Genomic DNA, 12,477 nt, shown 5'->3' on the forward strand with positions numbered 1-12,477 from the left:
CGTCTTCTGGAAGTCTTGACTACTTGGTCATTAAAGGTCACATGACCAGAGAAAGGACGTTAATTCTGGTTTCCTGGTACATAACGGCTACTGTGTATCACCCAGGTGAGTGCAGAACTAAATAAATAATTTACATAATTATTATTAAAATCAAAGAAACTACCGAGTTTCAATAGCTATCTTCAATATAACAGCATACATTGAAATGGTGACAAGATAATGAATTCCATAAATAATTAGAAGACTCAGACCACTCTATAGAAAGTTATAGAAATAAAACATTTATTAGAATAGCAATGGTTACCTGAAAGGAGAGTCAATGCATGTTTCACAAAGTCTGAAGGGTAAAGAGTCATGCTATATTTTTATACTGGGAAAGCTGTACCAGTACAGACTTCTTCAAATGTGTGCATCAGACATTCTACCTCTGTCATTTTAAAGTACATTGAAAAAGTTATGAAAATATACTAATATATCAACAGAAATTCTCATACCATACCATTAATTGCATTGCAGATTAATTAAAAAAGAAACCTTTCCACTACATCTTACATTTGTTAAATCTAAATATAAAAAATATAATCTAAATTGGAACATCTGATTTGTATTTAGTATGTTTTCTTTGTAAACCCAAGAGGAGTTCTCTACTTCTTAGTGTATTTAGAAAAACTGTTTATAGCAGGTATTTGTTGAAGGGCATTGACATTTTTTTAACAGATATGACACTGGTAAATTCATTTTGTTGATTGCAGTTTGTCATCAGTGAGGTTGATCAACAGGTGGTCTACTGTGAAAGCCACTGTCCAGTAGCATCTGTGGTAACAATGGCAACAAAAACAAACATGCCTATGCTGCATGCTTTGCACCAGGTTGCTGATACTATTTTGTGTGACATTCTGTCCTATTCCTCTCATAGAGCATGAACAAGCATGTGCCTGGACTTTAAGCCCTTCATTTCACACACCATCTAATATGTGGTATATGTGATATTCAAATTTGGCTAAAACAGGGCATGAAGGACACCTGTGGCTTAACTGTAACATTCTCATCCCACAAGAAGGCCACTAGTACCAGTAAAGCTACATGTACATTCCTGTTGGAATGTTCTCACATCAGGATGGGTACACTGGAAGGACAGTAAATTATGTCCCAGGACTTGATCAATATAGCTCCATGCAGTCAGGTTGCCATCAATCACTATAAGGTTTGATGCGTAGCAACTAGATCCCAAATGATCACACTTCGACTTCCCCATCAATTGTTGTTCATATACAAGAACTAGCGTATCCTTCTGTAGGTGTTTCACTCTCTGAAATCCTTCAGGATGCTCTCCAAAAATGATTCATCGCTAAGGAGGACGTAGTTCTTCTGCTGAAGAGTTGTTCACACCACCTCATTCTTGCATCAACGAACTTTGGTGAGCACTGGACCCCTGTCACAAGGATGGGACATGATGATGGGTTGACCTTGGCAAGGTGTCATGACTTCCTGTGGTATCCCAGACAGAATGTGTTTGACTGCAGTATTTTGACAAGTTAGAAACTGCTGGCTGTGAACAACTCAGATGGTCAGCAAAACTGTGCTGACTTAGTTTAGTGTCAAACAAGGCTTTGTCCCCTTGATAAGCAAGGCAAATTAGTATTTTTCTGTTTTAATTTCTTAACTTTCACTAGACTAGACATCCAATTGGATAAATCACCTAAACAGTCAAAGTTACTTCAGTGTATCATGATCAGTCATGGATGACAAATCAATAAAAACACAATTTCTACAAAGGCCAAAATTATTCTAAAACATACATTCAAAAGTATCGTTTGGGTTATTTTGAAGCTCAATATATTAGAAAATCAAAATCAAGGCTCAACAGATGTAGGATATTCATGGTCAGGGAAGTGAGAAAAGCAAAATAAAGTCCATTAAATTTTTCCATCCTGTGATGAATATCACTGACGATGATTATCCTGCATCTATAAAAGACCTTTGCCCTTTTTCCACTACAATGTAAATTATATCTGGATTTCCTTTTACATTTTAAGTTACCATTTACAGACAATATAGTCACATTGCATCTTGTGCATGAAGGACTTTTAGATGTTGACCTGAGGGTTAAAAGACCCCTGCCTTACAAACCTAGGCAATACCTCCAGCAATTTCAGATTCAATTCAGCTTTTTTACTGACAGATCATACATACATATCTGGTGTTAAGTGTATCATCAGGTCAATATAAAGTTGGGAGCAGTATAATGCAGAATTCAGGTGAAGGATCACAAGAAGAAATGCCTGTAAAGTTAAAGATGAGATTAGAAATAGAAGTAGAGCAGAAACAGCATTGCAATGAAAGACGAGTACTGTTCAGCCACAAGTGTTTTTCCAGTAACAAAACAGCAAAAGACCAGTCCAAAAAGAACTAAAAAAGATCAAGGGACATAATGAAATTCTTCTTGAAGACAAAACAGGTATGGCTGACAAATGCAGTGCACAAAGAACATGTGTTTACAGAGCTTGTCTTAGAACAATGTTGTGCTATCTTACCATTATTCTTCGATATCCTGCCAAAAGCAACCTAAGCATCTTTAGTCATTTAGGCAATAGGAGTGCTAACAACTAATAAAGCATCTGGTCGTAGTTACATTTATCTACTTACACCTTACACCAACACTGAATTTGAGATCTCTTTCTCACATTCTTGAATCAATATTAAAATCTTAGAGTATCAGTCAGTTGCAATATTAAGTTGTACAGGCATGTGGGCAGAAACAGAGAGATAAGATAAGAGATCACTTTATTGGCCATATACAATTTCTTGTATCAGGATGTGGGTAGTATCACCTCCATAATTTGCAGGTGATCCAAAATTATCATGGCATTTGCTGTAAAAAATTCTTAGCCACAAATATTGCGTTATATAATGGTATTCCTATGGTCCAGTATAGTAAGGATGGTTATAATCACAGGACCCCATTGCAAAAGTAAAGTACAACCTCATTATAAGATTTATTTTTCATAAACTTATGTAAAAGGTCAATGTGTTTTTTATTAAACAGTAATAGATGGTGAGAGGTGATAAAAGTTGCAAGAGTCCTTGAATACAGCTTCATTATATATTATATCAATGTATGCACAATATACATTAATATGATTGGTATAAAGTATTGTGCTCAATGGCCATCACATTACAGAAAATTCCAATTCAAATTTAATTCAACACAAGAAAGTTTCCACAAAAGGAAACCAAGTTTGTACCAGGTCACACAAGAGTTACTAAAAAACATATTACTCTGAATGAGAATGCTTGATTGAGGTGGTCAAAAAATAACTATAGTAGACTATTGGAACATTTACTCTAAGTGAAAGGGAAAGGTTATTGTAAGTCCATACCAGAGCAAACAGCTGCTCATTATGTCAGAGACTGTCCTGTTTATGTACAGTTAACTGGACTAGAGAGCACATGACTACCCCATGGATATGATGCAAGACAATCACAGGGATTACACCTCAGCAATGCTACCAATACCAGACAGAGCGAGAATTTAATGGCGGAGAATGAAATGCATTTCATTACACAGAGAACTTGTGGGTGTATGAACAAACTGCCAAGTCATGGAGGAAATGCTGAGTCACTGAGAGCACTGAAAACAAATCAGTCCATACAGAAAACACATTTATTTTACTGAATTACAGCATTCAAAACTTTATAGGAAATGTGGTAAGATACGTATAATGTACTGTATGTTAAAGCACATTCTTTTAACATATTTTATTCTTTTCATATTATTCGGTATAGTACAGTACAGTATTCTGGAACTTATTTTGCCTCTTAAATCTGTTCTAGGAATTATCTGTCATCTTCAGGATAAGCATCCATGAAGATGCAAACTCGTTGAGGTGTTGTCTGAACTGGTCAGGTTAAGAACTACTTTAAAAGTGATTTCAGCAAACATAAATTGGAGACAAGCTTTATTCAAACATGATTATGAAGGCTTTGAGTAAATGGACACTATTTTGGTTGTCATTTCCTTTTTTTAGCATACAGTGCTATCTTTGAAATTATGCACTGTAGTTGAGTAATTTAACTTTGCTGGAGCTGTGTACGTATGTCTCTTAAAGTATTAACAAGCTGTAACAAAAGCTCAATATAATAAAATTGTGATATGTGACTTAAGTATTTGCATTACACCTGTCATTGATTACAGCAGCCAATTTTAAACATCTGCCTGCTCTTTGGTCCACTGGGGTCAGATGAACAATTGACTACTGAAGTCTTTTGACCTCTGTTGTTGCTTAGGTTTTTATTTAACATACTAACAAATTATTTTAGTATCTCTGCTTATGAAAATGTTAACGTTCCCTTCATTTTCACTAGAAGTCAGAGTGGATACGGCAGCATATTTGTTTTTTACAGTATTCAGGTGGAAATGCTTTATTAATAGGCTTCAGTCTGTGCAACACTAAACTGATCCCTACCACACATCCTGTTGGTCATCTCTCCAGACTCTAATAAGGGTTAGTTAGCAAAGAAAGTTTTAATGTAATTAGAAACAGCAGAGCACATTATTCAATATTAATTATAAATGTGTGAACAAAAAGATATTAATTTCTTCCTTTAAAGTCTCATACTTAAAATAAAATATGTATTATATGTATCCATCCATCCATTTTCTAACTGCTTCAACCAATTCAAGGTCAAGGGAGAATCTGGATCCTATCCCAGCAGCAAGGGGGGCAAAGTAGGGTACACCCTAGACAGGACACCAGTCCATTGCAGTATTATAACATTTAATATTTTACTTGCATCTGCTTCCTCATTTGTTTGCAGATCCTACACAGATATTTACATCTTCATTCTCTAGAGTTCTGAGTGATTTAAAAATGTGCAAATGTCTCTCTCAACAGGTACTCGACTGACCCGTATACCAGTATTCCTCATACTGGTATGAAAAATGTATTGTTATTAATTTGTCCATAACGGCCTTAACCCAAGTTACTATTTTGGGATATGTTTATACAGTAGGTGTGGGTGTTCTTAGCTTTATCTGAGTTGGAATAAGATATGGCCAACTCAGGCATGCAGACTATTGTGTGATTGCAATAGGTTTCTCTATGCGTATCTCTATCTCTATCTGCATTATGTATTAATTTATACCTAATAGGCTGTGGGTTCAAATCGCAGGTGGGGATGCCATTTTGGTACCCTTGTAATAACAATATGGATTGTTTGAGTAAAATGTCCAGCTATATAAATGGCTACAAATTTAAAAAAAACATGTCATTCAAGTAAATTAGGAATAACAGTATCAATTTGAGACTAGAATGCTGCCAGAGAGGTATGTATACTTAAACACCCATGTTTGGCTGAAACCTTGACAACTGAAGATAATGACAAGTATACAGATGCTGGTGGTAGGCATCACACTGATTCACTCTGCTGATGTTAACAGCTCTTCTTCTTCTTTATGCTGCTCTTCTCTACATTAGTGCTGTATTTGAAATTAATCACAGGTATATAAAAATATCAAGCATGAAACAAATTAAAAAATTGTATATGTAGTGTGTGGTCACTCCTTGTACATTTTAATGGTGCATGTGAGATTTCTGGTACTGGTGCTTGAGATTCAGAAAAGGCTACTGTATCGAGCTTATGTCATTTCTCTCTCCAGCCTAGACAAACCATTACAAGGAACAAACAGCTATTCAGAGAGATTGTCCTTCTTAATTCGAAATCTATACTTCTAACAAAAGCAGTGACTTTCTTGAAATTTGAATATAATAATTATAACTTCTTACAACATTAAGGCAAGGTTGCATCCTTGCTTAGTGCAACTGTTGAGAGAGTATCTCTAAGACTGCTTGGAGCACAGTTTAGCTATAAAAAGTCTTATAATGATCAAGAGAGGTTAGCAGGAAGTTAGTGTATTGTATATTGCTTCTGAAATATTGCAGAAGTACAGTAGTTCACGTTTCAAGCATTTAAAAAGAACTATGGAGTTTTATTATGGAATAAGAGAATGAACATCAGTTGTGTTTTTTATCCAATTTTTCAGTCCTCACTTTTGAGTTTCTTCTTGTGAATTCCTGGTCTTTCTCCAAGTGGCTGAGAATATTTCAGAAAGCTCTGTCCTTGAAGTGTGGAGAGCAGATGGGAAATGTGCAAGGCACTATCCCCTTAATGTGTCCACAGTGTTAAGCAGTCTGAAACAAATAAAAGGGAATTAATATTTATGCAACATTTTCATACTCTGGCAATATTATAACTTGTGAGTGGTGATAGTTTCAATCTGTCATTTAGTGTCACACATAGTTTCACAAAGTCAATCTGATGTTCTTTTTTTCTTTCATTTTCCTTTTGCTTCTGTTAAGTATGTGTGCTTTCTCATAATGCTTTGAGTTTCTTAAAAAGTCCTTTTTAATAAAATTGTCTTTTTGCTCAAGATGTTACACTGACAAACCCTCTCTTGATGCCAAATAATTACACATGAACATCTTCTGGGGAAAAAAATATTTTTATGTTTACCTACAGGTTTGTGACAGTTGCAGCAGGACTATTCTACCACCACAAGTCGTCTCCTCCACTGCTTCTGGTACTCGCTCTCTCCCTTCCCCTCAGACGTAACATTTCCATGATGCTGCGGGCGTAAACATCTCGCAGGTTGATATTGACAGCCACATCAGTGGTAGAGTTTTTGGTCAGCTTCTTAAGTGCCTCGCGATGACGGAGTGTAGCCTCCTTCATCTTCAGTGTGAAGTAGCAGGCAGAGAACCTGTCGTTTATAATTGCAATTGGCAGGGCAAGGATAAGAATGCCAGATAAGATGCAGAGGAAGGCAATAATTTTGCCAACTGTGGTGTCTGGCCTAATGTCCCCATATCCCACTGTGGTCATGGAAGTGGTGGCCCACCACCATGCACAGGGCACACTGGTGAAAGTGGTGTCGGGGATGTTGTGCTCCACTGCATACTCTATGGTAGAAAAGATAGAGATCCCCACAGAAAGAAACAGGAGGAGAAGACCCACCTCTTCATAGCATTGGGCAATAGTCATGCCGAGGGACTTAAGCCCTGAAAGACACGCATAACAAACATTGAATAAGTAAACACAGTTAGCCATCTTTTAATTTTAAAGTGCAAATTGTGATTTATATATAGTTCATATTATTTGTATTTAAAACAGCTCATAAGAGAAATAAAAGATTTTCTGGAACATCTAACAAACTCCATTTGTAATTGCTTTAATAAGAATATACTGTATGTCTGTTTCACTATGTTTTTCAAGGGGCACATTTTGATCCCTTTCAAGGCTGACGTGCACTACTTGCACAGAATAAGGAGAGTTGCCAACTCTCAGAAAATGCTTGAGAACAAATTAGTTGAATAATTTGCATTTTTTTGGATCCTGTAGTAAAATACAATCTATAGTTAAGACATTGTTTGTAATTTTACAGTCATAACATAGTTATTTTTTCCTACTTTCTCTTTTTTTTAATTTGAAAATTAAACCTCTTGTCTACTACTGATGTACTATGATTAAGTTAATTCTTGTTTTATCAATAATGCATCAGAAACAGGGGACTTTTTGTCTCCCACAGCCATCTCTACAACATGTGGAAAAATTATTTTAAAATTCTCATTGCTTTCTTCATCTATAAATAATTACAGGTACTTAGCACTATTTTTACATGCAACATTTATCAATGATTTTCATGGGAACAAATTTTTATAAAATGTTAGAATTATAAGCTTTTGTATCTAAATGACAAAAATATGAGTTTTTATTAAAAAAAATATTTTGTAGGATGTGATCATTCACTACAATATTGAAGTGCCACTGATATGTTCTAAAGGATGGATTTATGTTGCTTACAACTTCAAACACACAAACAGCAAAAGCAATGTAATTCCATGGTGCATTTTCACACTTCAAATTTAAACCTGTGCTAGAAAGAATTAATCAATCTGTCCTACAGCATCTTGTCAAGTTAACAACATCCAAAAATATCAGCAATTAAATATAGGGTGAAAGGCTCACATCCCAGAATATCTGGGTTATGTGTGAAACCTTTCATGAAGGTGCAAAAAAGCAATTCAAGGGCTAAAGTAAGGAAAGATTAAAAATATCTGTATAACCAGTAAGGACTTTTAACACTTTGTAATTGTCAGCAGAAAATACCTTTGAGAGACACTCTGACACATTATTTGTTTCATGAAAAGGGCAACTTTTTAAAATAAACATTTTAAACTGTATGATTCACCACTGTTTAAACTGTCAGATTCACTAGGTTATATTTGCCGGTCATAAAAAAGTACTCATTGTTCTTGAGCCTGCAAAGCTTGGACACTTTTTAAAAGATTTTAAGAGATACACCAATTGTAGAACCTAAAAATCAGCCAAAGATTCAACATTTATAAAGATGCCATACTGCAGATTAAAAATGGCTGATATAGTTAAAACACGTAAATAACCATTAGGCAGAGCCTTCTGCACACTCTACATAACAGATTTTGTGACATGCTTAATCCTTAATGCTTGATTTTATTATCTTGTCAGTTCTCATGCTATCAGAAAAGTAATATAGAAAGAATTGAGAATATGAAATGAATAGCAGTACATTATTAAACCGAGCTGGGTAGCTGAACACACTGAGATAATGCTTAATTTTTTATTTCCTTTAAAGAATGAAACTGTGATTGTTATCATGTGTTTACCAACGTAGTAAAATAAAGTATAAGATAGGATTATTTGGCCACAGACAAAAAGAAGAAACAACTTTAAACACTGAAGATCACTACAGACATGTAGCTTTAAACATGTTAGTGATTAATTCTAACAACTTTGCAGGTTTGCATTATGACATTACAAAGGTATTATTGAATAAATAATCAGCTGAGCAAGTTAATTTTTAGACTTGTATTCCTAAACAAACTACCCCTACCCCACTCTACTCCTACTTAATTATCTCAGCTCCAACCAAGGACATGGAAAAGGTGCCAGACTTAAACCACTCCGTCCTTCTTTGTTATTATTTTACATAATCTAAAATTTATTTTAAATTTACCCCATCTCACGCCTTTTTGTAATTCTGAATCATTGCTTTTCTCTGCTTAAATAATGGTAAACGTTTTTTGGAAGGCGCTTCTGAAAAATCTTCTGTAGTTAACTGTATGGTCATCTGTTTTATTCCCTAATTAGTGCAACTCAAACTCACCTAGTGCACTGTGCAATGCTGATGGTCTCCCAGCAGCAGCAATTGTTTTAGACTGGCAATCAGTACAGAGAACATGAGACTACAAAGTTTAAGAAACAAGAAAATACCCCTCAACACAGTAAATTGTCCAAGTTATGCAAGACCAGCAATCATAGTAATTGTTATTCTTTAAAACATGAAACATGGCCAAGATGTTTTTACTGAAAAAAAACATCACTGGAAACTGCCAACACTGGCTTTGAAGTACTGACTTAAAGTATCAGAGGAGCAAAGCCCACCATGTTTTGCTAACCTATATTTTAAAGTGTTTTTGTTTCAGACTGCTACATGGAAATAAATGGCATAATAAGAAATAAATGTAAATTCATGAAGATTTCCCTTGGGAATGTTCACAGTTTCTCTAAGGATGCCACCATGCCTCAGGGCTAATGTACTCTACTGGGAGGAAAGCTTCAATAATTACTCAGCCATATACAGGATTTATATTGTTGTGAGTTAGGGGATATATTTGTTATACAAATATAGATTGTGAAATAACATCTTGACAATTTCTAGCCAGAAAACAATGCAGACACACCGATGACTCACAGAGGTCACCTGTTTAGTCACAGCACAATCTCTGGGGAGCTATACAGTTTGCAGAACTTAAGATCAGGTTGGGGGTGTTTAGAGTGTCCCCTTCAAATACAAATAGTGGGTTAGTCATTAGGGCACATCTGGGGCAAAGGGGTGGTCTAATGGGTGAATTAGTTTTGTACATCAAAAGTAGGGCTATCTTTGAACTCTCTGCGAATTCCTTCTCTTACCCTGCAATGTGGAAGAAGCAGGACACTGAGTAATTTCCACCTGCTCTAAACCATCTGCAATTCGGTCTACTGCCTGGGGACCTGAACGTGACAAGTTATAGGTCAAGAGGAAATATTTCTTGCATGGTTTATGTATTTTCTTATGGTATCTGCTTTATACTGTTACATATTTCTGTTGTTCCCAACCCCACTGTGTCAATTCTTCCTCATCCTCTCATTGTTTCCCTGAAAACCTTTCTCTGAATGCTGTTAGACCTACCTTTCAGCTAGTGTTAAGATGATGGGTTTTGACCACATGCCCAAAGCAACTTATTTTTAGCTTCTTAACTAGTGTGCTTTTTCCTTTTGAGGCTTCACACAAACCTTCCAAACCTGTTAATTTGTCCTTGTATAAAACAACCTCTTTTTCAACAGACGTCATTTATATTTTCATGTGCCTAAAGTAATGTTACTGTATCTTATTTGTTCAAATTTAAAAGTCTGTACAGTTATGTGTGTGCATTAGAGAAAAGACTTACCTGCACATTTTCATTAAGATTCCACTTCAGAACATGGAGAAGAGCTCAAACTAAACACATTTTATGTTTTTTAAGGAAAAGGTCATAAGATCTTTACTGATGCTAAAGATGTAATGTATTGGAGTGAAACTTGCAGGTTCAATTCAGGGTGCACTTGAGATTATTTACTTATGAGACTGATTTGAATCTGGGGTATGTAATAAGGACATACAGGACAGGAGAGTTGGCAATGACTGGAGGAGTGGTGTGTCTCTTGCCAGCATCACACCTGGACAGTCATTGGTCCTTCCTCCTGTCCTGTCCTTCCTTCTGTAGTACTGTACAGTACGTGTCCCTGCAATACAAATCAATGATGTTTCACTTAGCACTGTCTGACTTATCCCAACCAAAATCCTGATAGTAATTTCTCTCTTAGTGTATGAATGTAAGATACTAATAAGACACAAAGAAATAGTACCTGTTGAATGTCGGCCCAGTTTGAGCATCCTCAATGATCTCATCAGTCTTAAAACCTGCACAACCCTTCCAACATTTTCCAGTTCTGTGGACCCTCCATGAAGATTCTCCACCACCAGAGTTACGTAAAAAGGCAAGATGGCTATGAGATCTATAATGTTTACCACACTTCTGCTGAACTTGCACTTGTCCTTCACACACATGAACCTCAGCACGAACTCCCCTGTGAACCACGCTATGCAGATGTATTCAAGAACGTCCAGGAATGGTGGTTCCAGAGAGCTAAAATCCAAGGAAATTAGAGCCATGTTGACAATTGAAATAAACACAAAAAACACAGACAGTGTTCCAAAGGTTTTTGCTGCAACAGATGATTCAGGTTTTTCCATGACATCCCAAAGTTTTTGCCTAAGGTTTTCACAGATAACTCCAGAGAAATCCTCTTCTTCGGTGTCAATTACCTCGGGATCCTTGCGGACATCCAGCGTTTCTTTCATTTCCTTCCTCCTGTAATACTTGTCCCTGCAACATGAATCGATGTTGAGCTCGTCAATGCCCCAGTATTCAATCTCCTGTAGAAAAGACACGGCACAAAGCTCCTCCATGACATGTAAGTGTCCTGTCTTGTAGTAGTGCATGATGTACTTAAAGGTCTGGGAGTTTCTGTCAAAGAAGAACTCATTCTCCACAAAGTTGGCATCATCGCAGAGATCCAACACTGAGTCTCGAGCCGAAAGGGCCAGCTTGCCCAATCGTGTCTCCGGGTAGGAGGAGAGGAGCTCTTGAGATAGCACATACCTGCTGCCTCCAACATTGATGATAAAGAAATCCAGAGGGTTTTCATTAGGAGGCGGCTCGCTGAAAAACACACTGGAATCCAGAGACAAGAGGGAAACACTGTTCCCGCAGAACTCCGCAGGGCTGGATGAACAGCTGGTCATTGTGCCGAAGTCTGAGAAAAACCTGTCAGGTAGAAACACTGACATCATTACAGGTGTCCTCCTAAAGATGCATCCTCTTTAATTTACTTCAAGCTGGGTAGGCACAAGATTCAATTTAAAAACATGAAACTACATCACTTACATAACTTTACGTACATACTAATGGGAACTATGCAATAAAGTAGACATATAAATGTTAACATGCCTCCATACAATTTTTTTAGATCTACAACTAGAAATACTTTTGAAATTATTTTAATCTGTTGAAACATTCAACTATAATTGTAAAATTAAGTCATTTTGCATGTTTTTGGTTTAATCCTGGATCTAAATAAATCCAAATGTAATCATTTATGGATCTAAACTAAAGGCATTTACTTTCTGATCAATCCATAGCTCACTTTTTTTATTGCAGTAACTCAAGTATTTTTATAATAGGTCATTCTATATTCTTTTTAGTAGACAAAATTGCAAATTACCAGGCTTACAGCATTGTTATGCTACATAAATAAATGGAGTGAACTTTCCTTCTGGCACCAAACAAAATAAATATT

General features: G+C 36.2%; 1 protein-coding gene across 1 annotated transcript; it reads right to left on the reverse strand.

Annotated features, from left to right (window-relative positions):
• Positions 1 to 4,020: 4,020 nt before the first annotated feature.
• Positions 4,021 to 11,971, reverse strand: kcnv1 (potassium voltage-gated channel modifier subfamily V member 1). The gene is made up of 2 exons (XM_088929207.1): positions 10,984 to 11,971; positions 4,021 to 7,058 (listed from the first exon to the last, which is right to left on the reverse strand). The coding sequence occupies exons 1-2, from the start codon at positions 11,969 to 11,971 to the stop codon at positions 6,547 to 6,549; spliced, it is 1,500 nt and encodes a 499-aa protein (XP_088785333.1). The 3' UTR covers positions 4,021 to 6,546.
• Positions 11,972 to 12,477: the final 506 nt, after the last annotated feature.

The sequence above is a fragment of the Atractosteus spatula genome, chromosome 12 (genome assembly GCF_055471065.1).
Source record: "Atractosteus spatula isolate fAtrSpa1 chromosome 12, fAtrSpa1.hap1, whole genome shotgun sequence".
Taxonomy (NCBI): domain Eukaryota; kingdom Metazoa; phylum Chordata; class Actinopteri; order Semionotiformes; family Lepisosteidae; genus Atractosteus; species Atractosteus spatula.